The 27,022-nt window shown below is 52.5% G+C and overlaps 1 protein-coding gene and 1 long non-coding RNA gene across 3 annotated transcripts in view; one reads left to right on the top strand and one right to left on the bottom strand.

Annotated features, from left to right (window-relative positions):
• The window catches only part of CRYBG2 (crystallin beta-gamma domain containing 2), a 29,646-nt gene extending 2,923 nt beyond the window's left edge, over window positions 1-26,723 (top strand). For both annotated transcript variants that reach the window (XM_070458969.1, XM_020909203.2), the window contains 20 exons: window positions 1,050-1,789; window positions 7,602-10,233; window positions 10,587-10,634; window positions 10,731-10,843; window positions 11,025-11,154; window positions 15,014-15,153; window positions 15,937-16,063; window positions 16,299-16,334; window positions 16,692-16,828; window positions 16,985-17,111; window positions 17,344-17,483; window positions 17,599-17,725; window positions 17,985-18,017; window positions 18,144-18,256; window positions 21,541-21,670; window positions 22,945-23,084; window positions 23,466-23,589; window positions 25,052-25,210; window positions 26,285-26,444; window positions 26,540-26,723. In XM_070458969.1, coding sequence (XP_070315070.1) covers window positions 1,050-1,789; window positions 7,602-10,233; window positions 10,587-10,634; window positions 10,731-10,843; window positions 11,025-11,154; window positions 15,014-15,153; window positions 15,937-16,063; window positions 16,299-16,334; window positions 16,692-16,828; window positions 16,985-17,111; window positions 17,344-17,483; window positions 17,599-17,725; window positions 17,985-18,017; window positions 18,144-18,256; window positions 21,541-21,670; window positions 22,945-23,084; window positions 23,466-23,589; window positions 25,052-25,210; window positions 26,285-26,444; window positions 26,540-26,628 — 5,445 coding nt within the window. In that variant the 3' untranslated portion in view covers window positions 26,629-26,723. The remainder of the gene's footprint in view (window positions 1-1,049; window positions 1,790-7,601; window positions 10,234-10,586; window positions 10,635-10,730; window positions 10,844-11,024; window positions 11,155-15,013; window positions 15,154-15,936; window positions 16,064-16,298; window positions 16,335-16,691; window positions 16,829-16,984; window positions 17,112-17,343; window positions 17,484-17,598; window positions 17,726-17,984; window positions 18,018-18,143; window positions 18,257-21,540; window positions 21,671-22,944; window positions 23,085-23,465; window positions 23,590-25,051; window positions 25,211-26,284; window positions 26,445-26,539) is intronic.
• Window positions 10,970-16,365, bottom strand: LOC139032235 (uncharacterized). Its single transcript, XR_011484763.1, has 3 exons — window positions 16,264-16,365; window positions 12,527-12,636; window positions 10,970-11,745 (listed from the first exon to the last, which is right to left on the bottom strand). It is a non-coding gene; the product is annotated as an uncharacterized lncRNA (long non-coding RNA).
• Window positions 26,724-27,022: the final 299 nt, after the last annotated feature.

The raw sequence follows: 27,022 nt of genomic DNA, 5'->3' as shown, positions 1-27,022 counted from the left end.
CCATATGTCTCTCTGTGATCCTGAACATCATCAGTGATGGCTAGCGTTTAACTGAGTACTGCTGGGTACCCTGCATGGATAATCTCATACAATATTCTCAGCACTCCCAGGAAGCAGATACTATTATTATCATGCTCATTTTACACATGGGGAAACTAACATGCAAGAGGTATTGCAGCTAGAAAGTAACAGTGCTGAGAATCAAGCCCAGGTTGCCTTGCTCCAGACTCCCAGGTTAATCATCCAACCTTCCTGTTTCTTGAGATTCTCAGCCCCTGGGGAGTGAGAGACTGCATCTATTTCATAGATGTAAAATAAGGCATTTGGGATTAAGGCACCCTGCTAAGAAGGAATTTGACCCTAGATTTGGCTCCTCTGTTGCCGAGGACAAATCCATCCCTGAAGACTGGCATTTGGGGGGCAGTATCTATTTGGGTCTGTGGTCCTGAACCCTCTCCCCTCACCCCCACAGCTAGGCTGGTCCCCAGGGGAAGACAGCAGACAGAAGTCAGAGTTGTCCCACTTTTAGGGGAACCCTCTTCCCTGGCTTCCTCTTGTCCCAAGAACATCTCTATACCCGATACCTCCTTTAGGTGTGTTTGGAACACTCAGGCTGGGAGGGTATTGGAGAGGCGGTTGCAGGCTCTGGGAGCCTGGAGTGGGCAGAAGCCAGGGGCGTTGTGGCAGGCATGCCCACACAGGTCCTAATCCCCAGGGCAGCTGGTATCAAAGGGCCAGAAGTCAGTGGACTCCTGGGAAACCAGCAGTTGGCCTGAGAGTCAGGAACCCACACTGTGCGACCTTGGTCATGTCAGCGTCTCGTACGTAGAATGGGAAGGGGTGAGATAAATGCCGAAGGAACTTTCCAGACCTCTGCCTCTTTGTTCAGCTCTTGTGGTGCTGGCAGCCTCTCTGTAGGGCAGCTCCGCTTGGTGTCAGACCTCTGTTCAGCTTCTCCTGTGCCAAAGAGGGCAGCCAGAGGTGTCAGGGGGTACCCAGGGGGCAGGCAGAGAGGCCGTCATCAGGTCTCTGCTTCTGCTTTCCCTCAGGCCGAAGCCCAGAGCCGCTCAGAGTTGGACCTTCGGGCAGGGAGCCTTGGCTCCTGGCTTTGGAAGCGACGACACAGCTCAGGGGGGCCGGCGGAGCCTCTGGGGCGCCTCCAGAGACCTGCTGTAGGCAGCGCCTCTGACCTGGCCAACTATGCCTCCATGGGGCAAGACAGCCTGGCACCAGCAGTGACCTCAGGAGAGCCTGCTGGAGCTAGGGGTCCCTCAGGCCCACTGCCGGCGCCTGGATGTTTGGAACAAGGACCTCCGGGCCACACCTGCCGGCAACCCCCACACTCAGCCCGGGGGTTTCCTCTGTGGCCTGAGGCACCCAGCAACCTGGAAGACATGCTGCCCCACCCAGCGTCCTGCCCCAGGGCAGAGGGGGCAAAGGGCGAGCCTACCAGCCCAGGGCCAGCCCTGCCAGAGCCAGCCCAGACCCTACATGAGCGTCCCTCTGCCAGGAGGACCCGCTACTACCGCATCACTGTCAGCCTGCAGGGGCGTGAGCAGGCACCTGGGGAGGAGACTGAAGAGCCCAAACCGGCCCAACCAGCTCCCCACCCCTGCGGCCCTGAGGAATCCAGGGGCTGGCAGGAGCCTCCCCAGGGGCCCCGCCCCATCACAGGGTGCCTAGCTGACCCGCCTCAGGAACCCCAGCTCCGAGCCCCACCACATCAGGGGAGCATGGCCCAGCGGCAGGAGCTCCGGGCCGGCCGGCCGCCTGGGTCCCCGCACAGCCGGTGAGTGGATTTCACCCCCACGTGGGGCGGCGGGGGAGGGGGAAACTGACCTGGCCGCCCCCTCCTGGGTCTCTATCTCATCTCCGGGCTTCTCTAAACCATTCATTCAGTTCTCCCGGGCAATAAGCTGACTCTGCCATCCCCTCCCCTTCCCATCTCTGCCCTCTGTTGCCTGCCCCCCAACCCCGTGTGTGCCCATAGGCTACCTCCGGGGACCCAGTTTTGCTCTCCTCCTCTGTCCACCTGGGGAGGGGGATATCCTGTCGCAGAGAGGATGGGGAGGGTCACCTTATCCTCAGCAACACCTTCCCCAGCCCCTCTGTTCTGGAGACCACTTTCTCAGCCTGAGACGAGAACTCTCGGGCGGTACTGGATGTCCTGGGGCGAGTTGCTTAACTTCTCTGGGCCTTGAGTCGTCAGGTTTATTTGGTCACTGGAGATGGAGGAGGAGGTTACAAGGAGATACTTTGAACTCTAGAGAGTGGGGCAACCAAGACAGCTGGGATGCTTATTAATAACGCTTCAGTCGCAGCAATAATTACCCCACCTGGCCCTGTGTTGGTGAACAGGCGCTGAGGTTCCCAAGCCTCGGGTTTTTTTTTTTTAACCTTTTAATTTTGTATTGGAGTATAGCCGATTAACAACGTTGTAATAGTTTCAGGTGGACAGCAAAGGGACTCAGCCATACATATACATGGATCCATTCTCCCCAGACTCGCCTCCCATCCAGGCTGCCACATAACATTGCTAAGCCTCGATTTTTCTTTTTAAGCCTTGGTTTTTAATTTGTGTTGAAATGATTCTCCTGAATCTGCCTGGTGGTCTCAGAGAAAGGAGGATGGGTCCTGTAAAACTCACTGACAACAGGGTGAACTTGAGACCCCTCTAGAACCACTTGGAAGGACATCCTGGGCCTCAGACAGCATTCTGAAAAGTTTCTACTGATGATGGTGTGGTTCCTTTTCTGAGCATAATTCTATTTAATCCTCACAGCAGCCCCATGAAGTAGGACTAATCTTGTTCTCCACCCTCTCACCCCAATGACAGATGGGAAACTAAGGTTCAGACAGGTTTCATCATCTGCTCTAAGTCAACCAGAAAGTGAAGGGACAAGAATTTGAACCCAGGTAACTGTGTTCTAGGGTTTCCCTGGTGGCTCAGCAGTTAAAAAACTCTGCCTGCAATGCAGGAGACACGGGTTCGATCCCTCCGTTGGGAAGATCCCCTGGAGAAGGGAATGGCAACCACTCCAGTGTTCTTGCCTGGGAAACCCCATGGACAGCGGAGACTGGTGGGCTACAGTCTGTGTGTCATAAAGAGACAGACACAACTGGAGCAAGTGAGCATGCACACCTGCATCCGTGCTCTAAACACCCCTCTCTCCTGCCTCTCAGGCCGGGAGTGTGGGTGAGGGTGGTTGTTGTACAGAGCTTCCTGTGACCTGGGATTTCTTCCTGCGACCACGTGGGGGGAAATCTACTCACCGTCTGCCCAGGGACCCAGATTTGGAAGCACTGTGACAGCAGAGGCAACGCCAGGGATGCCCAAGCCTCTGCGCTGGAGTCAGGATAATGATCCTGTGATGCGGAAGAGGGATGTGTGCGACCCAGGCTGGCTCAGGGACCCGCTCGGTGGGGAAAGTTGAATAAGAATCCCTGATTATGCACTCTCCCCCATTTGTTTTTCCCTTTTCCCTTCACCGAACAACTAATTCTTTCTTTTTAACCAACATTAGTTTTCCATCATGGTAGGCAGAACTCTACCTTGAGAAAGCTTACAATGATCCTAGAAGAGTCAGTTCAAAACAGATGAGCTAAGCAGGGTCTAAAGCAGACCCTGAAGGGTGGGGGGGGGAGCGGGGGGAGAGGTGGGTGGAGGAGTCAGGCCTTGGCGAGGGGAAAGGAAGGGGCAGTATGTTTGGCTGGGGGACTCCGTCTGCCACTCCCTGACTATTTTGGGCACGGGTGGATAATGACAGGTTTGCAGGAGGTGAGGGCTCAGAGGGGACGGAAGTGGACCTCCAGGGGTGTGATTTCTTCTCTGTGCTCCCTTTCTGGGGCAGGGTTCCCTGGGCCAGGACTGGCAAATATGGGGAGGAGGTGGGGAGGCACGACGTGATTGGGGCCGAATATGTAAGATGTGCACGCATCCGGGTGTGCATGTCTGTTCCAATGAGGGTTAATTTCAAGGGGAGAAGGGCTGGAGACTGTGAACTGACTCTGTGTGTATGTGTGAATGTGTGTGCACGTGTCATTATGCTTGTGGGTTTCCGCGTCTGTGTGACTCGTGTGTCTGCTGTGTCCCTGGGTGTACGTCCCTGAGTACCTGTGTGACTCTGTGGTTCTGCCTGTGTGTGCCGGGGTAAGTGTCTGTGTGTGTTTGTGCCTGTGTGTTGGTGCATGCCTGTGTGTGACGCAGCATGTGCTTGTGGGCCTGTGGGTTGGTTTGGCCTAGTTTGGGGGTGACTCACAGGTAAGCGGGGAGAATCCAGGCCTTGTTGAGTTAGACAAGGTTCTTTCCCACACTCCCCCGGCCCCCTCCACAGCCACTCCCTTCCCCAGCCCCACACACCTGATCTGGAAGTCACAGGTAACCCAGCTGGTCTAGGGCCTGGAAGAAGAGAGGGCTCTGGAATTGGGCATTTCGGCTGGCCTAGGAGAGGCCTCCTGGGGTTTTGAGGTGTGTCTTCAGAGGAAGGACAAAATGGGGTCAGGGGATCTATAGGCAGGCAGATTCCTGCATAGTGTGAAGAACATTCTAGCCATCATGGCTATTCAGGGATGGGACAGGTGAGCTGTTAAATTGTGACCTCCCTGTCCCTAGAGGTATGCAGGCAGAAACAAATGAGCACATGCTTGTGGAATGACTATCAGGGGTGTTGTCTGGGGGCTGGGTTCAGAGAGGCATAGAATTCTGATTATTGGGAAGTAATAGACATATCTGATACAATTACCAATGGCTTCCTCTTCCACTCTCCTGTGGCTTTGCCAAAGCCTATGGAGGCCTTCCAAATGTGGTTCCTGTTTTTATGTCTAATTCTTTGACCCCTGAACTCCCAGAATACCACTTTCAAGAGAAATTGGCTTTGGATGAAACTAACCAGGACCTGGGGCTTCCCCAGGGGCTCAACGGTAAAGAATCAACCTGCAGTTCAGGAGAAGCAAGAGGCACGGGTTTCATCCTTGGGTCAGAAAGATCCCCTGGAGGAGGAAATGGCAACTAACTCCAGTACTCTTGCCTGGAGAATTCCATAGACAGAGGAGCCTGGTGGGCTGCAGTCCACAAGGTCACACAAAGAGTGGGACACGACTGAAATGACTGACCATGCACACATGCAACCAGAACCCAGCACATCACCTAACACCATGAACATTGAATGAATGAGTGAAGGAATGAATACATGGCTTAGAACCCAGGCTTTGCCCCCTACTGTCACTGCCATCATGGATAGTGAATCTCAGCGAATGATCGTTGTTATCATTAGTACCAGCCAGGAGGACAGAGGTTCTGTTGGAAGCAAAAGAGCTCCTCAGTAAGGACAGAGGAGAGGGCTGGGCCTTAGGGAAGGGCTACAATCCAGACCCTCAGGTGTCTGAGTGTATAGCTGTCAGGAATTCTGGCCTGGGGAAAGAATTGGGCATCCCTCCCAGTCCCTCCCCTCCCTCCTACACAAGACTTTCCTGGGGCCACTCAGAGCCCATCCTGGACCAGGCCACATGCTGTCACAGCCACCAGTGGTCCCCGAGTCAGGTCAGTCTTCCCTCGGCCTCAGCCCCATTCAGCTCTGTCCCTCATAAAACCTGAGTCACTTCTGGGGCCACAAGACAGGGTCAAAGTACTGGGTTCCATCAGCCTCTCAGGAGGGAGGGAAATGGAGAAAGGGGGAGGGCAATTGGGGGCATGGGTCCATTTCCGGCCTTAAGGGCCCCTATGATGGTCTGGGGGCTGCCTCACAGAGAGGAGGAGCTGAAGACAGGCCAGTACTGAGGCTGGCGCAAAACAGGCTGATCTCTTGGGTTCTTGAGGCCTGAGAATAGGATTGCCCTACTCAGCGCAGCCTGGAAGTCAGAGTGGAGACTGCCTGGACCCCTCCAGGACTGCTGTGCCTCCTTTAAAAATAACCCCCCCAAACCACAGAGTCTTAGTTTACCAGATACATTAAGGAGTTTGATTTGGTGGTTCACCACTTCGGGTTGGATTCAATCCTTGCCTCTGCTACTGTGTGACTCGGCAAATTTCCTAACCTCTCTGAGTCTTTCCCCCCACCCACATCTGCAGAAGTGGAATGTGTGTTCATAATTTATAAATAATCTATTCTGTCTTTAAAAATTGAAGTATACTTGATTTACAATATTGTGTTGGTGTCAAGTACTAATATATTGCAAAGTGATTCCATTATATATATATATATATATATATATATATAATTTTCCATTACAGGTTATTACAAGATATTGAATATAGTTCCCTGTGCAATATAGTAAATCCTTGCTGCTTATCTGTTTTATAAACAGTAGTTTGTATCTGTTAATCTCATACTCCTAATTTATGCCTCCCCCTCCCCTTTGGTTACCATAAGCTTGTTTTCAGTGTCTGTGAGTCTCTTTCTGTTTTGCACATAGATTTTTTTTTGGCTGTGTTGTGCAGCTTGCGGGATCTTAGTTCTGACCAGAGATTGAACCTGCACCCTCCGCAGTGCAAGCACAAGTCCTAACCACTGGACCACTAGGGAATTCCCATGCATAAATTCATTTGTTATCATTTTTTAGTTTCTACATGTAAGTGATATCATTATGTTTGTCTTTCTCTGCCTGATTTACTTCACTAAGTATAGCACTCCTTAGGTCCATCCCTATTTTTGCAGATGGCAATATCTCATTCTTTTTTATGGCTGAATCATAGTCCACTGTATTTATACACCACATCTTCTTAAACCAGTCATCTATTGATGGGCACGTTAGTTGCTTCCACGTCTCGACTATTGTAAAGAGTGCTGCTATGAACGTTGAAGTGTACGTATCTTTTCGAATTAGAGTTTTCATCTTTTATGGATATTTACCCAAGAGTGGGATTGCTGGATGATACGGTACCTCACTTTTTAGTTTTTTAAGAAAACTCCATACTGTTTGCCATAGTGAATAGTTTATTCTTTATGGGGAAACTTACAAGCCAGCATTTTAGCTTATAAAGTGGGTTTTTATTCTTTCTCTCATACTGGATTCTGACAATAACCCTGTGAAGCACATACTCTTGTTATTCCAGTTTTCTGGCTGGGGGTCCTGAAACTTGCCGGCGAAAAGTGGCTGCCCAAGGTCATCTTGCTAATGAGTGACAGGGATAGGGGGAACCCAGCTTTACTTGAGGCCAAAGCTGTCTTTCCTCATCTTCCTTCACCACGATCGGAAACAGGGTCAGAACATTGCTTGTCTAGTTTTCAGCTTTCCGGTATTCTAGTTTTTAGCTCCTGGAGGACTAGCCCCGGGGCTCCTTGGGCAGAGTCACAGCCCTGTCCACACACCAGTGAGTCGGATCCACATGCCTGTCTCTTTTCTTCCTCTCTCTCCTTCTAGGTCCTTCAGCTTCACCCCTTGAAGGACCCTGGCATAAGAGAATGCCTGAAAGTAGGGAGGGGGTGGGAGCTCTGAGGGTATTGTGCCTATTTTACTGATGAAGAAACAAAGGCCCCGAAACTCAAATGACTGGTCTGAGGTTACTCAGTCTGACCTCTGCAGAGGTGGTCATTCTATACTGCAGGGAGCCACCCTTTCCACTCCCCCGACCCCATCTTTTTTCTTCCTGGCACCCTCTGCAGCGAGTTGGAACACAGCGAGCCAAGGACACCTCAGGACACCTTGCCGGGGCCCAACATGGAGGAGGCCAGCGGGCCCCCGGCTGAGGCCAAGGCCCGAGTGGTGAGCGCCACGCTGACGTGGCGGCAGTGGCCCCCTGCCCAGGACGAGGTCAAACACCGTTTCCACAAGGTGTCCCTGGTGTCAGGGGCCCGGCAGGAAGCCCCCTCCGAGGAGATGTTTGAGTCCAGCCATCATCGAGAGGAAGTCAATGGCTTTGCTGTCGGGGAGGAAGAAACCGTGAACCATCAGGGCCGCCAGGACGGGGCTGGCTCCAAAAGCTTCCAGAGCCACGGGCCCGTCTTTTCCAAGAAGTACACACTCCCCCTCAAGGAGAAAAGGCCAGTGGGAAGACTGAAGGAGGCTGCGGACCGGGGTGAGGGCAGCCCCCAGCCCCCCAGGACTGAGCTGAGCGCGGGAGCCACAGCCAGGACTGAGTTTTCCGTGCCGGTGCACGGGCCCCGGGAGCCAAGCCCCCACCCGGGTGTGAGTCTCAGCAGCGGGAGCTCCAGGAGCCTGGAGGAACGGCGGGTGACACGCACCGTGCGGACCACTGTGATGGTGGGCGGGCACGTGGACCGACGGGTGAACAGCACCGTGATCAACTCCGTGGGGCCAACGCTCTCGGGCGAGGCTCTGCCAAGGGGCCGCAATGTTGCCCGCGCGGTGCGGGCAGTGGTGGTAAACCCCCGGGCTGAGGGCTCCCCCAGCCGCAGTCAGGCCCTGGAGCTGCTAAGTAGCCTTGTGCCCGCTGAGCGGGCCGCCCCCACCAGCCAACTTCCCAGGCCCCTGGCTGTTGTGCCAAGGAGTCCTGGTCTGGGCAGCACAGAAAGGTCAGCCCTGAGGCAGCTGCCTGAGACGAGGACAGCAGAGCCGAAGGACGGATCTGCCCCGGGCCCTGTGGGCTTCCCGGAGGAGGCCCACCCCACTCCGAGCCAGGAGGTCCCTGCAGCCCACCCAGACCAGGAGCAGGACAGAGCCCTGGGTGCCGGGGCCCATGAGGTCCCAAGGGTGCAGAGAACTGCCAGCCCCACCCAGTCCCCTCTCCAGACCTCTCAGGGCCACACCCCAGTACCTTCCTCTCCCAGACTCCAGACCCGAACCCTCTCCCTGGGCCTAGTTCACCCCCCAGAGCAACCTGAAGCACCTACTCAGGCTCGGGCCCAGCTCACTCTCAAGCCCCGGGGACCCCAGGCCCTGCCCTCCATCAAAAGAGAAGGGCTTTCAGATCCCCCTGCAGCCACCGTCCTGCCCATGGTGAAGACTGAGGTTGTTATAGTCCCCGGACAATCTCTTGCTCCATCCTCTCTGAGATGGAAGGCCATCACCAGCCCAGGAGGTCTTTCTGCTCCATCCTCCCCAAAGAATAAGGTTGTTCAGGACTCTGAAAAAGTCCCTGTTGTCTCCCTTACCCAGAAAGAGATAGTCCAGGGCCCTGGGGTTCCTGCTGACTCATCTCCCAACCAGAAAGAGGTAGTGCAGGGTCCGAGTGCTCCTGCTGCCTCAGCCCCCAAACCAACCAAGGTTGCCCAGGGCCCAGAAGTCAGCCCAATCAGCCAGAAAGAGGTCGTCTGGAGCATAGCAGGCAGCCCTGTCCCTCCCCACCCCAAGGAAGAGGTTGCTCAAGGCCTGACAATTCCTGCCGTCCCATCCCCCAAACAGGAAAAGGTTGTCCAGGGGTCTGAAGAAAGCACCATCTCATCTCCCACCCCAAAAGAAGTTGTCCAGGACCCTGGTGCTTCTAATGTCCCATCTTCCACCCAGAAAGTTGCTGTCCAGGCCCCGGCCTCTCTTGTCGCCCCCTCCTCAGTGGGCAAGGTATCCTCCAGTTCAGGAGGTCCCCCGGCCCCGGTGAGGATGGGAGCAGAGGCCAGCCGGGAGTCCCAGCTTGTCCTTGAAGCCACCAAGGGCAAGACGTTCCTGGAGCCATCGAGGGAGGAGGAGGAGGTGACCCTGACCGCTGACCTGGAGATTTTCCTGGATACCCTGCGCAGCATGGAGCCGCCCGAGATCCTGCGCACTCACCGGCTCCCTCGAGCCCCCCGCTCCTCCTACCTAGCCATGTACGCCACCCTGCCTGCCATCGAGGAGGACCAGCCTGGGCCATGTGTGCTGGGACCCAGCCCCCAGGAGGCGCCCGCCCTGGAAGTAAAGGAGGAGAAAGCACAGGAGCAGGAAGAAGAGCCAGAGAACCCCTACCTGAGTGACGATGAAAAGCTCCAGCGCAGGCAGGAGAGAGCCAGGCCCGGCCCCCCCAGGGACCCCTCCCCTGCCCGGCCCGCCCAGGTCTCTTGCTCTCCTCTGGAGATGATGAAGAAGCATGTAGCAGGTGCCAAGGGTCCCCACCCAGAACCGGGGTCAGAGTGGCAGGCAGGCAGCCGGCCCACTTCCCGTCTTGGAGGCAGCCTCCTCTTTGGGGGTCTGGTGCCTGCCCTGAAGGAGGCCCCCACCTCGGAACCACTGGGCACAAAACTATCCGCTCTGCCACCCCACGGGGCACCGGGGCTCAAGAAGGGTCCAGGACAGCTGCCCCTGCTCTCCAGCGAAAGGCCGCCTCCAGAGAAGCTGGCACGTGCCCGGCCCCCGGAGGGGTGGGTGAGTGAGGCCTTGGGCGGGCAATGGAGGGGGGCCTGGCCTCATCTGGGCCAGGGTTTGGATCCTGTGAGGACCGGGATCCTGGGAGGCAGAGTCTCCCGACCGGAGCAGCAGGCTGTTTGCACTGCAGATTCCGAAGGGCTTGATAAAATCTCAGAAGCTGGGGAAGGGGACAGTTCCTGGGACAGAGTGATGAAGCCCCTGGGGGCTGGGAGCAAGTGTAGCATCCTCTATGGGCCAGGTCTTTGCGGGGTGGAGTCCTGCAGGGAGGATATGGGATTCCTGGAGCGGCAGGTTGAGAGAGGCAATAAGGAGGCAACCCCATAAAGACGTATCACGGCTCTCTATTCCAGAGTCCAGCACTGAAGACCCAGGGCAAGCTGAACACCAGGCCTGGAAAGGTAGGGGGCGCTGGGGTCGGGGGGCAAATGAGTGGGAGAGCAGGAGGCGAGGGTTCCGGGGACGGGCCCTGAGGACCCCTCTGGGCCTTCTTGCAGATTATCCTCTTCTCAGAGCCTGGCTGCCAAGGCAGACGCAGGGAGGTCTGGGAAGACGCTGATGATGCTTCCGGCTGGGCCCGTGTGGCCTCCATACGGGTGGTCCGAGGCTGGTGAGTGCGGAGCTCCCGACGGGCTCCAGCGTGTGAACCTCAGGGATGTGAGGACAGTGAGAAGTGCCCACTGAGGGCAGAAGCCCCCCATAGCTACCCAGAGACCCTGCCTTGCGGGGACATCCTCCCCACGACCCCCCACCCCGCTCCATTCAGTGACCCTAGGTCTCTGTGCCCACAGCTGGATGCTGCATGAACAGCCAACATTCCAGGGCCGGAAGCTGGCCCTGCCTCAAGGGGATACGGAACTTGGAGCCCCAGGGACCAGCTGGAGTACCCAAGGCATTGGCTCCCTGAGGAGAGTCGTCCGGGTGAGTGGCTGGGTGTGGGGGACCAGATGTCGCCTCGTCTACCCTAAGTCCCAGGCCTTGAGGAGGAAGACAGCCCCAAGAACACCTAGAGCTGGGATCTCTGGGAGAGATCACAAGGGATTGGAGCCTGAAGAGGGTTTATTAAGCTCTCACCTGTAGAGGGTCCTGACTGTGGAGCCAACTGGAGAAGAAAGGGATTCTGGGGGATGCTCAGCCTGGCTTGGGGAGGCCAAGGCCAAGCTGCACTAGCTCCAGCTGGAGCCTGGGGAAGGATGGAGTTAGAGCAACAGAAATGGGTGGGTGTGGCTGTGGGCACTCACTGCCCACCCAGGGCCTAGGTGTTGAGGCCCACAGCCAGAGCTGAGGTGCCACGTAGAGATGCACGCGCTCACAGATGCTTCCCTGGTAGCTCAGTGCTAGAGTCTGCCTGCCAATGCAGGAGACAGGGGTTTGGTCCCTGGATCAGGAAGATCCCTTGGGGAAGGAAGTGGCAACCCACTCCAGTGTTCTTGCCTGGGAAATCCCATGGACAGAGGAAACCGGCCAGCTACAGTCCACGGGGTCGCGAAGAGTTGGACACGACTGAAGGGACTAAACAACAACAATGTGGTTTGAAAGGGCATAGTCAATATTACAGTTTCATATCTCTAAGGTGGGGGAAAAAACCATTGTCATAACACAAATTTACAAATTACTAACATTAAGCTTGACAAAACCGTCTTGGACATTAGAGAGACCCAGAAGAGAAAGTGGAAATCTAAAATCAGGGCCTGACAGACATTTTGGGTTTGTTTTTTTTTTTTTCTTCTTCTTCTTCTTTTTTAATGGAAGGACTAGTAACTCTTGAGTCTAGAGCTGTTGCAATCCTCCTGGTAAGAGAGGAAGAGAATCTTATCTTAATTAGGGCAGTGGCCCAGCCCTGCAAAGGAGGGGTCAAGAGTTTTCAAAGCCTCTCCAGAAACATGCAAATGTTTGTAGACAATTTATTGTGAGCTTCTCACAATAAATTCATCTTCATGTGGGAGGCAATGAGGTACAAAAGAGAACCAAGGGCTTTGAAGTCTGGTGGACCTGGGTTCCTTTGATTCGGTCAGCATTGATTAGGTGCCTAGTGTGTTCCAGGCACGTGGGATGTGCTGGGTTGCAACAGTGAAAAAAACTGTACTGCTCTGCTCTTGGCCCTGCCACTTACAGGCTGTGTGCCCTCAGGCAGCCCTCTTAACCTCACTGAGCCTGACTTTCCTAGTCTGTGAATGCTGTAATACTTCCCGCTGGGAAGACCAAATGAGAAGGGGTAGGACAGAACCTTAGCATATGTCTTGCACTCAGTAGATGTTCCATAAACATTAAAAAAAAAAATTTATTTACTCACTCGGCTATGTTGGTGCAGCATCTGGGATCTAGTTCTCTGACCAAGGATCAAACCCAGGCCCCCTGTATTGGGAGCTCAGCATCTTAGCCACTGGACGACCAGAGAAGTCCCTGTTTCATAAAACATTTGACGAAGGAGTGAGTGAATGAAAAATGATCCTGATGAGGAAGAAACACCCAGAAATGCAAAGGACCTGTAGCTTTCTGAGATTCGGTGCAGCTGGAGGCCAGTTTAGTAAGGGGTAGAGATTGATAAAGAGTTGGAATTGTATACAAAGAAGGGTCAAATTCAGATCTCCGGAAGCGGTTGTCCATCCTGCCTATCCCTCCACCAGGCTGAAAACGAGGCTCCCAGAGGCAGGGCATAGGGCATGGTACTTGGCAGGCTCCTGCTGAGAACTTTGGTCTTAGGTCCCAAAGGGCCAGTGAGGGACAAGTGAGGGCTTTGGTCTCGGGCTTGTCTGGCTGACATTGCAGAGAACACCCCAGTTGTTTCTGGCTTCTGGGGAGAAGCCCCTGGCAGCCCCAGCTGAACAGATTTGGGGAAGCACGTGTGGGCGGGGGTAGTCTTTGAAGGGCGATGGGTGGTTGTTTTTTTGACTATGCTACATGGCATATGGGATCTTAGTTTCCTGACCAGGGGTTGTACCCATGCTCCCCTGAATTGGCGGCAGAGTCTTAACCATTGGTTGTCGTTGTTCAGTCACTAAGTCATGTCTGACTCTGTAACCCCATGGACTGCAGCATGCCAGGCTTCCCTGTCTTTCACTGTCTCTCATAGTTTGCTCAAACTCATGTCCATTGAGTAGATGATGCCATCCAACCATCTCATCCTCTTTCGTCCCCTTCTCCTCCCACCCTCAACTTTTCCCAGCATCAGGGTCTTTTCCAGTGAGTTGGCTCTTCACATCAGGTGGCCAAAGTGCTGGAGCTTCAGCTTTAGCATCAGTCCTTCAAATGAATATTCAGGGTTGATTTCATTTAGGATTGACTGGTTTGATCTCCTTGCTGTCCAAGGGACTCTCAAGAGTCTTCTCCAGCAGCACAATTCAAAAGCATTAATTCTTTGGCACTCAGTCTTCTTTATTGTCCAATTCTCACATCCGTACATGACTCCGGAAAAAGCCATAGCTTTGACCCTATGGACTTTTGTCAGCAAAGTGATGTCTCTGCTTTTTAATACGCTGTCTAGGTTTGTCATAGCTTTCCTTCCAAGGAGCAGACATTTTTTAATTTCATGGCTATAGTCACCATTCATAGTGATTTGGGAGCCCAAGAAAATAAAGTCTGTCACTACTTCCACTTTCTCCCCATCTGTTTGCCATGAAGTAATGAGACTGGATGCCATGATATTAGTTTTTTTTTTTTAGTTCTACCACTTTATTGCTACCAACCCATCTTCCTCCACCCTCTTGCACACATGCTCAGTCATGTAACCCCACGGACTACAGCCCGCCAGGCTCCTCTGTCCATGGACTTTTCCAGGCAAGAATACTGGAGTGGGTTGCCATTTCCTTCTCCGATCTTAGTTTTTTGAATGATGATTTTAAACCAGCTTTTTCACTCTCTTTCACCCTCATCAAGAGGCTCTTTAGTTCCTCTTCACTTTCTGCCATTAGAGTGGTATTGTCTGCATATCTGAGGTTATTGATATTTCTCCCGGCAATCTTGATTCCAGTCTGTGATTTATCCAGCCTGGTATTCTGCATGATGTACTCTGCGTTTAAGTTAAATAAGCAGGGTGACAATATACAGCCTTGTCACACTCCTTTCCCAATTTTGAACCAGTCAGTTGTTCCCTGTCTGGTTCTAACTGTTGCTTCTTGACCTGCATACAGATTTCTCAGGAGGCAGGTCAGGTGGTCTGGTCCCATCTCTTGAAGAATTTTCCAAAGTTTGTTGTGATCCACGCAGTCAAAGGCTTTAGCATAGTCAATGAAGCAGAAGTAGATGCTTTCCTGGCATTTCCTTGCTTTCTCTATGACCAACGGATGTTGGCAATTTGATCTATTTTTCCTCTGCCCTTTCTAAATACAGCTTGTACATCTGGAATTTCTTGGTTCACATATTGCTGAAGCCTAGCTTGAAGGATTTTGAGCATAATCTTGCTAGCATGTGAAAGTGAGTGCAACTGTACAGTAATCTGAACATTCTTTGGCACTGTCCTTCTTTGAGGTTGGAATGAAAACTAACCTTTTTCAGTCCTGCGGCCACTTCTGAGTTTTCCAAATTTGCTGGCATATTGAGTGCAGCACTTTAACAGCATCATCTTTTAGGATTTGAAATAGCTCAGCTGGCATTCCATCACCTCCACTAGCTTTGTTTGTGATAATACTTCCTAAGGTCCACTTGACCTCACACTCCAGGAAGTCTAGCTCTAGCTGAGTGACCACACCATCGTGGTCACTGGGTCCATTACGACTCCCTCTTCCAGGGAGGTCCAAGGTGCTGTTTTACACTTAATTTTCCCACCCCTCTCCTTCTGCAGGACTACGTTACCCCAGAGATCAGCCTGTACTCTGAGGAGGGCCTCAAAGGAGAGCGAGTGAGGCTGACTGAGGCCTTGGAGGACCCCCAGGGCCTGGAGAGGCCCCTGCAAGTGGCATCTGCCGCTGTCTCCGCAGGACTGTGAGTCTGGGCTGTTCTGGAAGCCCTTCATTTAACACTCACTCTGCTGGGTGCTGGGGACACAGAGGTGACAGGACATGGTTCCTGCCTGCAAGAAGTGCTCAGCCTACTGGTGGGGCCAGGCAAGCAAGCAGATAGTAGCATTCCGGAGTTCCAGGATGGAGGAACACAGGGCTGCAGGAGCAAGGAACAGCACCAAACCAGCCCAGGTCAGAGAAGCCTTCCTGGAGGAGGAGACTCCTCAGCTGGGATGAATTGGCTCCATGAGTGCAGGGACTTCATACGTTTTGTTCACTGCTGTGTCCCTGATGCCTGAAGCAGGACCTGGCATGGGGTAGATGGCCCTAAATATCTGTTAATTGAATGAATGGGGTGGGGGGAAGAGTATACTAGCACCCGCAAAGGCCCAGAGGTGAGAGATCTAAGCTTTCAAAGTTCAGTCTGGTTAGAGAAAGCAGCACAACTGGGGAGATGGGAGGTCCAGGAGGAAGGCCTCTTTGTGAAGCTGGGCTGTATTATGAAGCTAATGGGGAATTTTAAGCAGGTATGGGTGCTAGAAAGAACTCTCAGCCTCTGTGTGCAATTAGAGAGTGTCAGGTCAGAAGACAGGACATCAATGGACTGGCTGCTGCAGGAGATGATGGGGCCTGAAATGTTCTCCAGAGTTCCCTTGATCAGGGCCTCTCCCCCCAAACTCAATTTTTCCCTCTGCACCTTCCACCTCATCCACTAATCTGTGTTTCTGGGAGTCTAGGGTGCAGCTATTTCTCTGCCTTCCCCCAGGTGGCTTCTATACCCCAAACCCTTCTTTGAAGACACTCCCTGCATTCTGGAGCCTGGAGAGTACCCCACCACAGAGGCCTGGGGAGCATCAGACTCCAGCGTGGGCTCCCTGAAGCCCATGAGACTGGTAAGGAGTAGGTGGGCCCAGTAGCCTTGCCCTGCAGTCTGGTGGAAGAGGCAGGGCCTGGGAACTCCTACTGGGAATAGGATTTGAGGAGAGGGAGGATTGATTCTAAGGGAAGGAGGGAGGACATAGGATTGGCCATTTTTAAGGGTCTCAGGAACAACTAAAGTCAAGGTCACCAGGCCCAGTCTGTCTCTCCCCACCTCTGGGCTGGGGTCTCACTCTGTCTTCTCTGCAGGGCTGCCCAGTTGTGGAGAAACCAGGGGAGCCCAAGGTAAGAGCCTGGGCTTCAGGGTCATAGAGGGCCTTTGTGTGGGGGCTGTGTATGTGTGTGTATGTATCATGGCCTGGACTAGAACATGGAGAGGAGGGCACTGGGGCCAGAGGCTGGGTCTGGGGGTGGGTGGTTGTGGTGGTGGTGGTGGTGATGATGGAACCCAACTGACTCATTGGGAACTGGCTTTTGGTGTGGAAGGACCAGGTCACGGGTCAGAGAAGAGAAAGGAGTCAGGTGAGGGCATGGGGCTCAAATGAGGGACTGGGAGGGCATAGCTCTGGGCTGATGCTGGCGAGTCATCCTGGGATGGCTGGGTGGGTCTGGTCCAACCCCACACCTCCCCTTCCCCCACAGGCTGTGGTGTATGAGGCCCCAGGGTTTCAGGGCCGGAGCTGGGAAGTGAACCGAGACATCTACAACCTGCAGCAGCCAGAGGATAGCCAGAGCCCCAACTTGGCCTCTGTGGGGTCCTTGCGAGTTCTTGGGGGCTGGTGAGGACTCAGGACCCTTCCTTCTACCTCATCCCCCCCACTGGCCTCTACCCTCCAGGGTGGGGAGTGACCTGGGCTGCCCGGGGGTGGGGGCAGCTATTTCACAATCCCCAGGGCTTCCTGTGACTCCCTGTTTGTCTGTCTCCCCCTGCTCAGCTGGGTGGGCTATGAGAAGGAGGGTTTCCGGGGTCACCAGTATCTGCTGGAAGAGGGAGAATACGCTGATTGGTCACGTTGGGGAGGCTATAACGAGGCGTTGACCTCCCTGCGGGTCATCCGAACGGTAAGCAAGAGCAACTGGGACCTTCAGCTGGTATCCCCTGTTGAGAGAATTTGTGCCTCCTCTCCTTGTTCTCCAGAGTAGTGGAAGTCTCCTGCTGCCCTTCCCCAGCCCACCCTGGTCACCTCACCTCAAAGTCCTTTAGTGGGATGCGTCCTAGGGGTCTGGGCACTCCCAGGGGTTTCCGTCCGTCCGTCCGTGAGCCGGGAGTAATCTGACTGTCCCCCGGGCCCAGGACTTCGGGGACCCGGCCGTGGTGCTGTTTGAGGCCATGGACTTCGAGGGGCCCGGCGTGGAGGTGAGCGAAGCGCTGCCGGACGTGGAGCTGGCGGGACATGGCCCCAGAACGCAGGCCATCCACGTGCTCAGCGGCGTGTGAGTGACTGGGGGGGGGGGGGGGGGGGGGTTCCGGGGAGCTGGGCGGGCCGGGGGCGGCTCCAGCAGAGGCGTCGGCTCCGCCCCGCTGACCAGCACCCTGCTCTTCCTGCAGGTGGGTGGCGTATCAGGAGGTGGGCTTCTCCGGGGAGCAGTACGTGCTGGAGAAGGGCGTGTACCGCAACTGCGACGACTGGGGCTCGGGCAGCAGCGCCCTCGGCTCGCTGCAGCCGGTCCTGCAGGTGCGTGGCGGCCTCAGGAGCCGGGCCTCTTGGTGGGGCGGGGTCTGGAGTCTGGGCGGTGCCCACTACAGTGGAGGCGGGACTAGAAGGAGCACGCCTGGAGCTCCTGGGGGCGGGGTCTCCTGGAAGGGGGCGGAGTCAACACAGACCCCAGACTAAGCGCGAACTGCGAAAAGGATCAGGAATATTGACACCAGAGGCGTTGAGGCTAGGGACTAGTACTCTCCTTGAATCTCAAAACTTTGGTCCTTTCCTTCAGGTCGGAGAGCACAATCTGCACTTTATCTCAAAGGTAAGGAGGTGGTGGGGGGTCTCTGTCTCCTCTCCCTCATTTTAAATCTCTCCCTCTCTTCCCCATTCTCTTTCCCCCGTTTCATCACCCTCCTTCTCTCTGATCTCTTCCTGTCTCTGCTGCCAGATTCAGCTTTTCTCCGGCCCCGACTTCCTGGGCGACCACGTCTCTTTTGAAGATGACCAAAGCTCTCTGCCCGCCTCCTTCCAGCCCCAGTCTTGCCGAGTCCACGGCGGCAGGTGAGGACGTGGGAATGTGGAGACGCGGGCCTGTGGGCGCCTGCCCTGAAGCGCTTAGTTCAGCTTGGAAATCGAGGCTGTAGTTAGGTCTTTGTTTCAAATGACTTCCTTCCTTTGGCTTCCTTGGGATTAGCTCTTCTGCCCCAATCATTCGATCTTAAACAAAGCAAAATAAAGTTTTAATAGCAAATGTAAACATTGTAGACAGCAGAGTATGAAGAACTTCAGTTTTGTTTCATTCACCCCTCTGCCTTTTTTTTTTTTTTTTAGTGGAATATTTTAAATCCCCAACCCAATGTAAAATTTCACAGGTAAATTATTCAATATATATCTCTAACAAGAAAGGACCCTTCCACACACACAGCCTCAAGTTATTATCACATATAATAAAATGAACAGTAATTTATTATTACCTAATACCCAGTCCATGTTCAAATTCCTCCCATTATCTCAAAAAATGCCTTTGTGAAATCCATTTGTTTTTCTTAGAATCCAGACAGGGTCCACACATCACATTTTGTCCATTTGATCTCTAATGTATAGCAGTCCCCTCCCCTTCTTTTTGTCTGATACCATTTATTTAAGAAATTATTTAAGGAATTAATTATTTAAGAAACCCAATAATTTGTCCTTTAAGTTTCCCATCTTCTGTATTTTAGATGATTGCTTCCTGGTGGTGTTTTAAACTTGTTCCTCTGTGCCCCATATTTCCTGTAAACAGGTAGTTTACATCCAGAGACTTGATAAGATTCAGGGTGTTTTGTTCCTTTGGCAAGAATATTATACATGTGGTACGTGTACTTCCCACTGCATCACATCAGAATGCACGTGTCTAGTTGTCCCTTTTTAAATGATATTAAGATCCCTACATTATAAGATTCCTCAGTGACCTTTATTTCATGTTATCTAGTATCCATTGATGATAATGGCCTAGACTCATTATTTCTTTAGAGGTTACAAAATGATGATTTTATAAGTTTTGTTATTCCTTCTACATATACTAGCCGGAATACTTCTATAAAGAAGAACTTTCCCTTTTCAAGTATTTATTTACCTGAAATAGTTTCTGCAAAAAAGGCAGTTTGCTCTTTTCCCAAGAGTCCGTGTTTGCCCCTTTCTCTTTATCAATTTTCAGAATAATTTTTGAATCAGTGCCCTGGCAACCTCCAAAGCTGACCGATGATTTTTTTTTAAGTATTGTTATGGACTCATGGGTTTTTATGTATATGAAAGGCTCCAGTCCTCTGGAGTCACTGTTCTTTTGTGTATTCAAATTACTTCACCTTTGGCAAATGGAAGCCCCTCCAGATTGCTTCCTGGGTACTTTTAAAAAATTTATATGTTTATTTTTTACTGTGTCTTTGTTGGGCCACCAGGGCTTCTCTCTAACTGTGGCAGGTGGGCTGCCCCAAAGCATGAGGGATTTTAGTTCCTGCACCAGGGCTTAAACCCGAGTCTCCTGCATTGGAAGGTAGATTCTTAATCACTGAACCATCAGGGAAGTCCCTTTCCTGGGTACTTTTGATATGACCCCAATAGTTTTTTTTTTTTTTAATAACTTCCTGTTTTTCTGGTACAATAAGATGTTCCTGGATCATTTTGTATATATTTTTTGCCTCTAACCTGGAGTCACTTCCCAAAGAATCCTGGTTGCTTTTAATGGGTAATGCTCTTTGAAGACCAAAATTTGCATGCTACGTGTTTCAAAATTGTGAGACTGATACTACTACTACTGATAATACTACTACTAACAGTAAAAACCAGTGAATGCTTTTGAGGTGTCTCTGTTGTTCTTTTTGTCCTCAGTACATTCACCTACATCCCATTAGGTATGTTCAGTTCAAAATATTGTGTTTTTTACTTTTTTCTGTGCAGTTATGCCCCCAACCTGATACATAATTAGGTTCATTTCATTGTTTATTTTAATTTTTAGGAATACTTCTCATTTTTATTTAATCCTAGTTTTTAGTTACTGAAAATATTTATCGTGTTCCTGTCTTAGCTTGAGCTAGTAACAAAATGCCATACACTTGGTGGTTTAACAACAGGAATTTGTTTTCTCATAGATCTGGAGGCTGGGAAGTCCAAGATCAAGGTGTTGGTTGATTTGGTTCCCTGGTGAGGGCTCTCTTCTTGGCCGGCAGATGGCTGCCTTCTTGCTGTATCCCCAGGGATCTCGTCCTCTGGTGGGATCTTAGTTTCCCAGTCAAGGATTGAACCCAGGCCCTTGGCAGTGAAAGCATGGAGTCCTAACCATTGGACTGCCAGGGAATTCCCCTCTTTCTCTTCTTATAAAGACACTAATCCCATGATAAGGGCTCCACCTTTATGACCTCATCTAAACCTAATTATCTCCCAAAGGCCATCACATTGGAGGTGAGGGCTTCAACCTATGAATTCCGGGGAGATACAAACATTCAGATCACAAGAGTTCCAAAGTCAAGACTTAAAAAACAATAAGTTACAGCTTTGTTCATGCTACTTTTTCCTCTCCCACCCTCATTTTAAAAAATGTTTATTCATTCATTTGTTGTTTCTTTTTAAAGATTTCTTTTTTGTTGCTTATATGGTGTATAAGCAAATATACACCAAATATAAATTTGCATAGACCTGTAGAAACCAAATATATTTTGTTTTCCCCCCCTCCATTTTCTTTCACAATAGGAAGCATACTGCAACCTGATAAATATACTAAAGACTACTGAATTGTATACTTTAAAAAAGTGAATTTTATGGTATGTGAATTTTATCTCAATTTTTTAAACAGGAAGCGTACTATCAACACTGTTATGCACCTTGTTTGTTTAGACTGTTTGGAGGTTACTTTATATCCCTTTGATAGCTCTTCCTCATTCTTGTTGACTGCTGTGTTATAGTCCAGATTCGTGCTTTATTCAACCAATCCCCAATTGATGGACATTTGGCTGCTCCCACTCTGCTACTGCAAACAATGTGTAACCACTAGCCTTATGTATGTGTCATTTCATGAAGGGGGTCCTTGGAACAGATTCTGAGAAATAGGCTTGCTGAGTAATTGTGCGTGGAGTTTGGCTTGGCTGCCAGATTTCCTCTGAAGGGCAGTGTGATTCCATTCAATTCTTTCTTAAGTCTGACTTCAGTTTGTGCTGCCGCAGTGCTTGGTCATCCTTGGCCTCCCCTGGACCGGGGGAGCCGCATCAAGGTTGCATTCAGTCTGCTGTATCTCAGAGGGGCCGTGCAGGCCAAGGACAGGGTGGGCTCAAATACCTACTCACATCCCCCTATTCTTCCCCTTCCTTCCCCAGCTGGATCCTGTTTGATGAGAAGAACTTTGAGGGTGAGCAGTACGTTCTGTCCGAGGGCGAGTTCCCCACTCTCACAGCCATGGGCTGCCTGGCCTCCACAGTCCTGGGCTCTCTCCGGAAGGTGCCCCTGGTGAGTGCCCCAGTTCCAGGCACCCCTGAGGCAGAGGTCAGCCTGCCTCTTCCCACTGCTGACTGGGCTGTCGGGCTTAAGTCCAGCATTCCTCAGAACTACCCCAGGTCCTCTTGATCCCAGAGCTTCAAAGCCAGGTCAGCATACCAGGGATTTACTGAGTCCCTGCTGACATAGATCCTGGGGACCCCAAAATAAATCAGACACAGCCCTGCCTTCAAGGAACCCAGAAGGATTACAGCACAGAGTGGTGTGTCCTGAAACTGGGGTGGGACAGGGCCAGGAGGGGCTAGCGCTCGGGGGTGGGCTGGGGGCAGGGGTGACCACTGAGGTGGTGGTTCTGGGCAGGGAGGCGTGAAACAGGAGGATGGCTCTGCTGCATGGGCGGAAGTGGGTGGGCAGGGAGAGGCAGAGGGGCTGCTGCGACAGAGAACCAGGACAGATGATGATGTCCTAGACCAGGGACAAGCAGAGAGAAGTGACATGGGCCCTATTAAGGACCTGGAGTCTGTAGGACTTGGTGACGGACCGGGGACCAGTGGGAGCAGCACAAGCAGAACGGCTGGCCTTGACTTTACCGCGCTCCAGGCGGGGTTTAAAAGGCTTCTCCTACTATAAGATGTTCCATCCTCACCACAACCCTATGAGCCATAGAAGTGTCATCTTCTCCCTTTTTCCCACGTGAAAACTGAGGCACAGAGAGGTCATGCAGCTTGCTGCAGGTCACACAGCTGGTGATTGGCAGAGCCAGGTTCTCCCCAAGGCAGCCTGGCTCTGGAGTCCTTGCTCTTTACAACTCCACGCTGGGCTCTGAAGACACCTGGAACTTGGCTGTAGGGCCTTGAGCAAGCGGTTTCCTCCTTCCAGCCTCAGTTTCCCTCTAAGTAGGGATAATCATGGCACCTGTGTCCAGGGCTGTTAAGTTCTGATAAGATGAAGAAAAGCTCTTAGCACAGAATCTGGCAAGTCGGTCAGCCTGAATACTCGCGAACTGATGTTGTAATGACCAGGATTATTATTCTCACTCTTCTTAGAAGTGCCATTTACCAAGGAGATGGTATTAAGGCGGGGGGCACCCGTCCAGCCCAGGCTGCATCTGATGATCTGGGGCACCCCCAGATGGCAGTGTCCAGGAGTCAGGGGCCCTGTGGGGTGCAGCTCAGGAGGAAGAGAGCCTGAAATACTGACCTGGGAGTCAGACGTCTGGAACTAGGGGGGTGCTGAGGGCGGGGTTCTCATGGGCTCACCCCTTCTCCATGCCCCCCTGCCTGCAGCACTTTTCCGAGCCGTCCATTTTCCTGTATGGACTGGAGTGCTTCGAGGGCAAGGAGATTGAGCTCAGCGGGGAGGTGCGGAGCCTGCAGGCCGAGGGCTTCAACAACCACGTGCTGTCTGTGCGGATCAAGGGGGGCGTGTGAGTGTGTCAAGGGGAGGTGGGGGGCTGCTAGTGAGGGAGGGGGGGGTCGGGGGTCTCTGGGTCTTCCTCCCACTTCTCTTGCACTCCCCTCCAAGCCAGGAGGGAGCGGGGAGGGAGCGCAGACTGAGAAGGCTCACTGGCCCTCAGGGCTTGGACCCCAGCCTGGGGGGGCCTCTCCAGGACCCTACTCTGCCCTGCAAACCCCAGGGCTCCTTTCCCGCCTCCCTCTCCACCCACTCCTGGGACCCGAACCCCAGGCAGAGGAGTCCCAGCTTGAGAGAAGGGGAGCTGGAGGCCGTCCTGACGGCCATGCCTCCTCTCCTTGTCTGTCTGTCTGTCTGTCTTCCTCGCTGTGTCTCTGGCGCTCACCGGGTCCAGCTGGGTGCTATGCGAGCACAGCGACTTCCGGGGTCGCCAGTGGCTGGTGGGAAGCTGTGAGATCACCAACTGGCTGACGTACAGCGGGACTCAGCGGGTGGGCTCCCTCTACCCCATCAAGCAGGTGGGTAGCATGTCAGCTTGAGTGCATCTGAGTCAGCTTGTCTGGTTGTGTGTGTGTCTGTCTGTCTGTGCACTTCCCATGTTTCCCAAACTCAGCATTTATGTACTTTGGTCATAATTTTTGTCCTACTGTCATTCCTCTTGAACCATTAACCCCTTAATATATTCCTCTAAATCAACTCACTTTTTTCTTTTTTAACTTTATCCTTATCCTAAGGAATAACATCCATTAGATCATGGGTTTGATGTGTGTGTGTGTGATTTTTCCTTAATAGACACTGTAATAAACACATTGCCATTACTTTTTTAACAATAAGGCTTATCCACATAAGCCTGAAAAGTAGCTCATGTACCACCCATTAGCGAGCACGCCTCACTTTGCAACGCTGTGTCTGTACCTGTGTTTCTCTGTGTCTATGAGTGCATGTCTGGACCTGTGTCTCATTTATGTGCAATGAGGGCATGTATGTGGAGGCCTGGCCACAGGGTGTGTGCGTGTGCGTGTGTGTGTGTGCCCATCTGAGGGCATTTCTGTGCTCATGATGGCCATTGTATGCATGTGCCCTCTGGTGGCAATCTGTGGCTACCCTGTACACCTGTGAGAGTGTGTTTGTGACTGCGTGTGGCTGGCCTTGTGACACTGTTGAAAACATGTGTCTTCGTGTGAGGATACCTGTACGGTCCCTCTTAGAACATCATTGCTAGAAGAAATCTTGGAGATTATCTCCAACCCTCACATTGTACAGATGGAGAAATAAAGACCCAAAAAAGTAGACAAGGATTTGCTCTACCATCTTCACAAGTTGTTTACCTCCACGGCCCTAGTTTCCTCACTTATAAAATGGGGGTGGTATGTATGATAGAGCTGTTTTGAGAATTGAAGGTAATAATGATATAAAGCCCTCAGAACAGTGTTAAATGTCAACAGACATTGCCTGTGATTATTATTATTACTGTCACCACCACCTAAGACCCCTGGGTGATTTGTGGCCAAGCCAGCGTCCGCCCTGCCGTGGTTCCTCTTTAGCATGTAATGTGAGCATGTCTCTTAATAAGTGCTTGTGCACATCTGTATTCCTCTATATGCCTCCAACTTTTAGCAGACCTGAGTGTCTGATGTGAAGTCAGTGGGGGGAGCAAGTAGTGAGTGCGCCTGCTGGTATGTACCCTTGTGTCTGTGTCTGCCATCCTGTGCGACCATGTGGATCTTGGGTGTATCTGCAGGTGTGTCTATGTGCATCTCTACAGACATACAACTGTGTGGGTATGTGCTGTGAATGTGTCCTCAGCATATGAGTGAGAAAGAAGGGGTGACTTAGAAACAGGGTCCAGGTCAGTTTGGGGCAGGAGGGAGATCCTGGGAGCTCAGGTTACTGGAGCGTCCAGAGTTGAGGGCATTAGGGGCCCAAGTGGGAGCATCCCTGCCCAGAGAGCCCTGACTCTCGACTCCCCCCACTCACCAGCGCCGGGCTTATTTCCGCCTCTGGAATGCGGCACTGGGGGGATACCTGACCGTGCCGGACCATGTGGAAGACATGAAGGCAGGCCGTGTGGTGGTCTCTGAGCCCCGAACTGGAGGCAGCAACATCTGGTTCTATGAGGACGGGCTACTGAAGAACCAGGTACCGGTTTAAGGGATGGGACAGGGCCCCCAGGCCCTCACAAACCCACCTTCAGGAGTCCCGGCCTGTGCCCAGTCGGGAACAGGAGTCAGTCTTGGGCCAGAGAGGCAGAGAGATACAGACAGCAGGACCCTGGGGAGGTGGAAAAGGCAGGCTGTGTACCCTTGGGCCGTTCAGGCTCTTCCCTGGGTCTCTGTCTCTAATCTGCAAAACAAAAGGGGCTGGACCGGAGGCTTCTAAGGGACCTCCCAACTCTGATAACCTGACGCAGATCTGGGTCCTATTATTAATGATAGATTCGAAAATTCTCTGGTGGTCCAGTGGTTAGGACTTGGGGCTTTTCCTGCCAGGCACCCGGGCTTGAACCTGGTTGGGAAATCAAAATTCCAAAAGTCGTGAGGCATGGCCAAAACAAAATGATAGATTCACTCCACAAATCTTTCCTGAGCACCTGCCATGTGCTCGGCCCTCCTGAGGCTTGCTTCCTAGGGGGGAGAGAAAGAAATGGCTTCAATGAGTCTTAGGTGTTGAAAAATGCAATAGAGGAAAAATAAATTAAGAAAGGAAAAATAAGGAATACCAGTATCTCTGACAAGGGGAACCTTTCCTGAGAAAGTGGCAGTGGAGGGGATACTGTGCAGATGTCTTCACCTGAACATCATGATGGATTCATGTGAACATTGCATGCAATCCCTAGAGGGCGCTAGGGGGCAGGTCCTATTATACTTCCCATTTTATAGGTGAGGAAACCAGTTTAGTAACTGGCTGAAAGACACATAGCCAATAAGTATGTGGAAGTTTGCTGCTAAAGCCTGTGCTTCAGGAGGCAGTCATGGGAGCCTTCCTGGAGGAGTTAAAATTTTCCCAGCTCTTTTATGGTTTCTCACATTGAACTAGAACCCTTTCAACAACCATCCCCCCCCAGGAAAACAGGGCTCAGAAAGATCAAGAAGTTTGCCCAGAGTCACAGTCCACGAGAGCCAGAAATTCAAAGCTGGGTGTATCAAAGGTGTCTTAGGTTTGGCAGAGTCCCTGGGGGACGGCCGGTGCCTGACGACCTCCTGGGGGCCTCAGGTGGCCCCCACCATGAGCCTGCAGGTGATTGGCGCCCCCAGCACAGGCTCCAAGGTGGTGCTGTGGGCTGAGAGCCGCCTGCCCCGCCAGACATGGAGCATCAGTGAGTCGGGCCACATCTGCAGCCAGATGTTTGAAGGTCGGATCCTAGACGTGAAGGGTAAGTTGGGCACGTGTGTGGGAGAAAGCCCCTGAGGGCAGTGGAGTCCCCAGCTCTTTCTGACCATCTCCCCTCTCTTACCCCATTCCCCGCAGGTGGCCGGGGCTACGACCGGGACCACGCGGTGCTGTGGGAGCTGGCCAAGGACAGGGCGTCCCAGATCTGGACTGTCCATGTGCTTTGAAACCTCCCTGCCACCCCCCAGCCCTGGAGGCTCTCCCTGGGAGGACATGTTTTTATAGGGTTTTTTTGTTGTAACATAAACTGTTTTATACTATGCTCCCGGGTATCCCTGACGCTGCACCTTGATATTTGGGGGTGGGAGTGAGGGTCACCTGCCTTCTCCCGTTCTGGCATTCAGCTGCAAGGCCTCCCTCTGCCGCCAGAGGGAGCCCTGGGACCAGACTGACTGCCGAGCGGGCTCTTGTCCCCACCTCCGCCCTGCCAAATGGTGGACTCTCGGAGCATGGGCTTCAGGGGCACAAACATGATCCAAGCCTTGGTCCCTGCCCTCAGGCAACTCAGTCCAGTGGAGGATTCCAACGGGTAGGGTGATACACTCAGGGACAGGCTAAGAA

The sequence above is a fragment of the Odocoileus virginianus genome, chromosome 30 (assembly GCF_023699985.2).
Source record: "Odocoileus virginianus isolate 20LAN1187 ecotype Illinois chromosome 30, Ovbor_1.2, whole genome shotgun sequence".
In the NCBI taxonomy this organism is placed as follows: Eukaryota; Metazoa; Chordata; class Mammalia; order Artiodactyla; family Cervidae; genus Odocoileus; species Odocoileus virginianus.
This window is presented reverse-complemented; position numbering and strand designations above follow the sequence as displayed.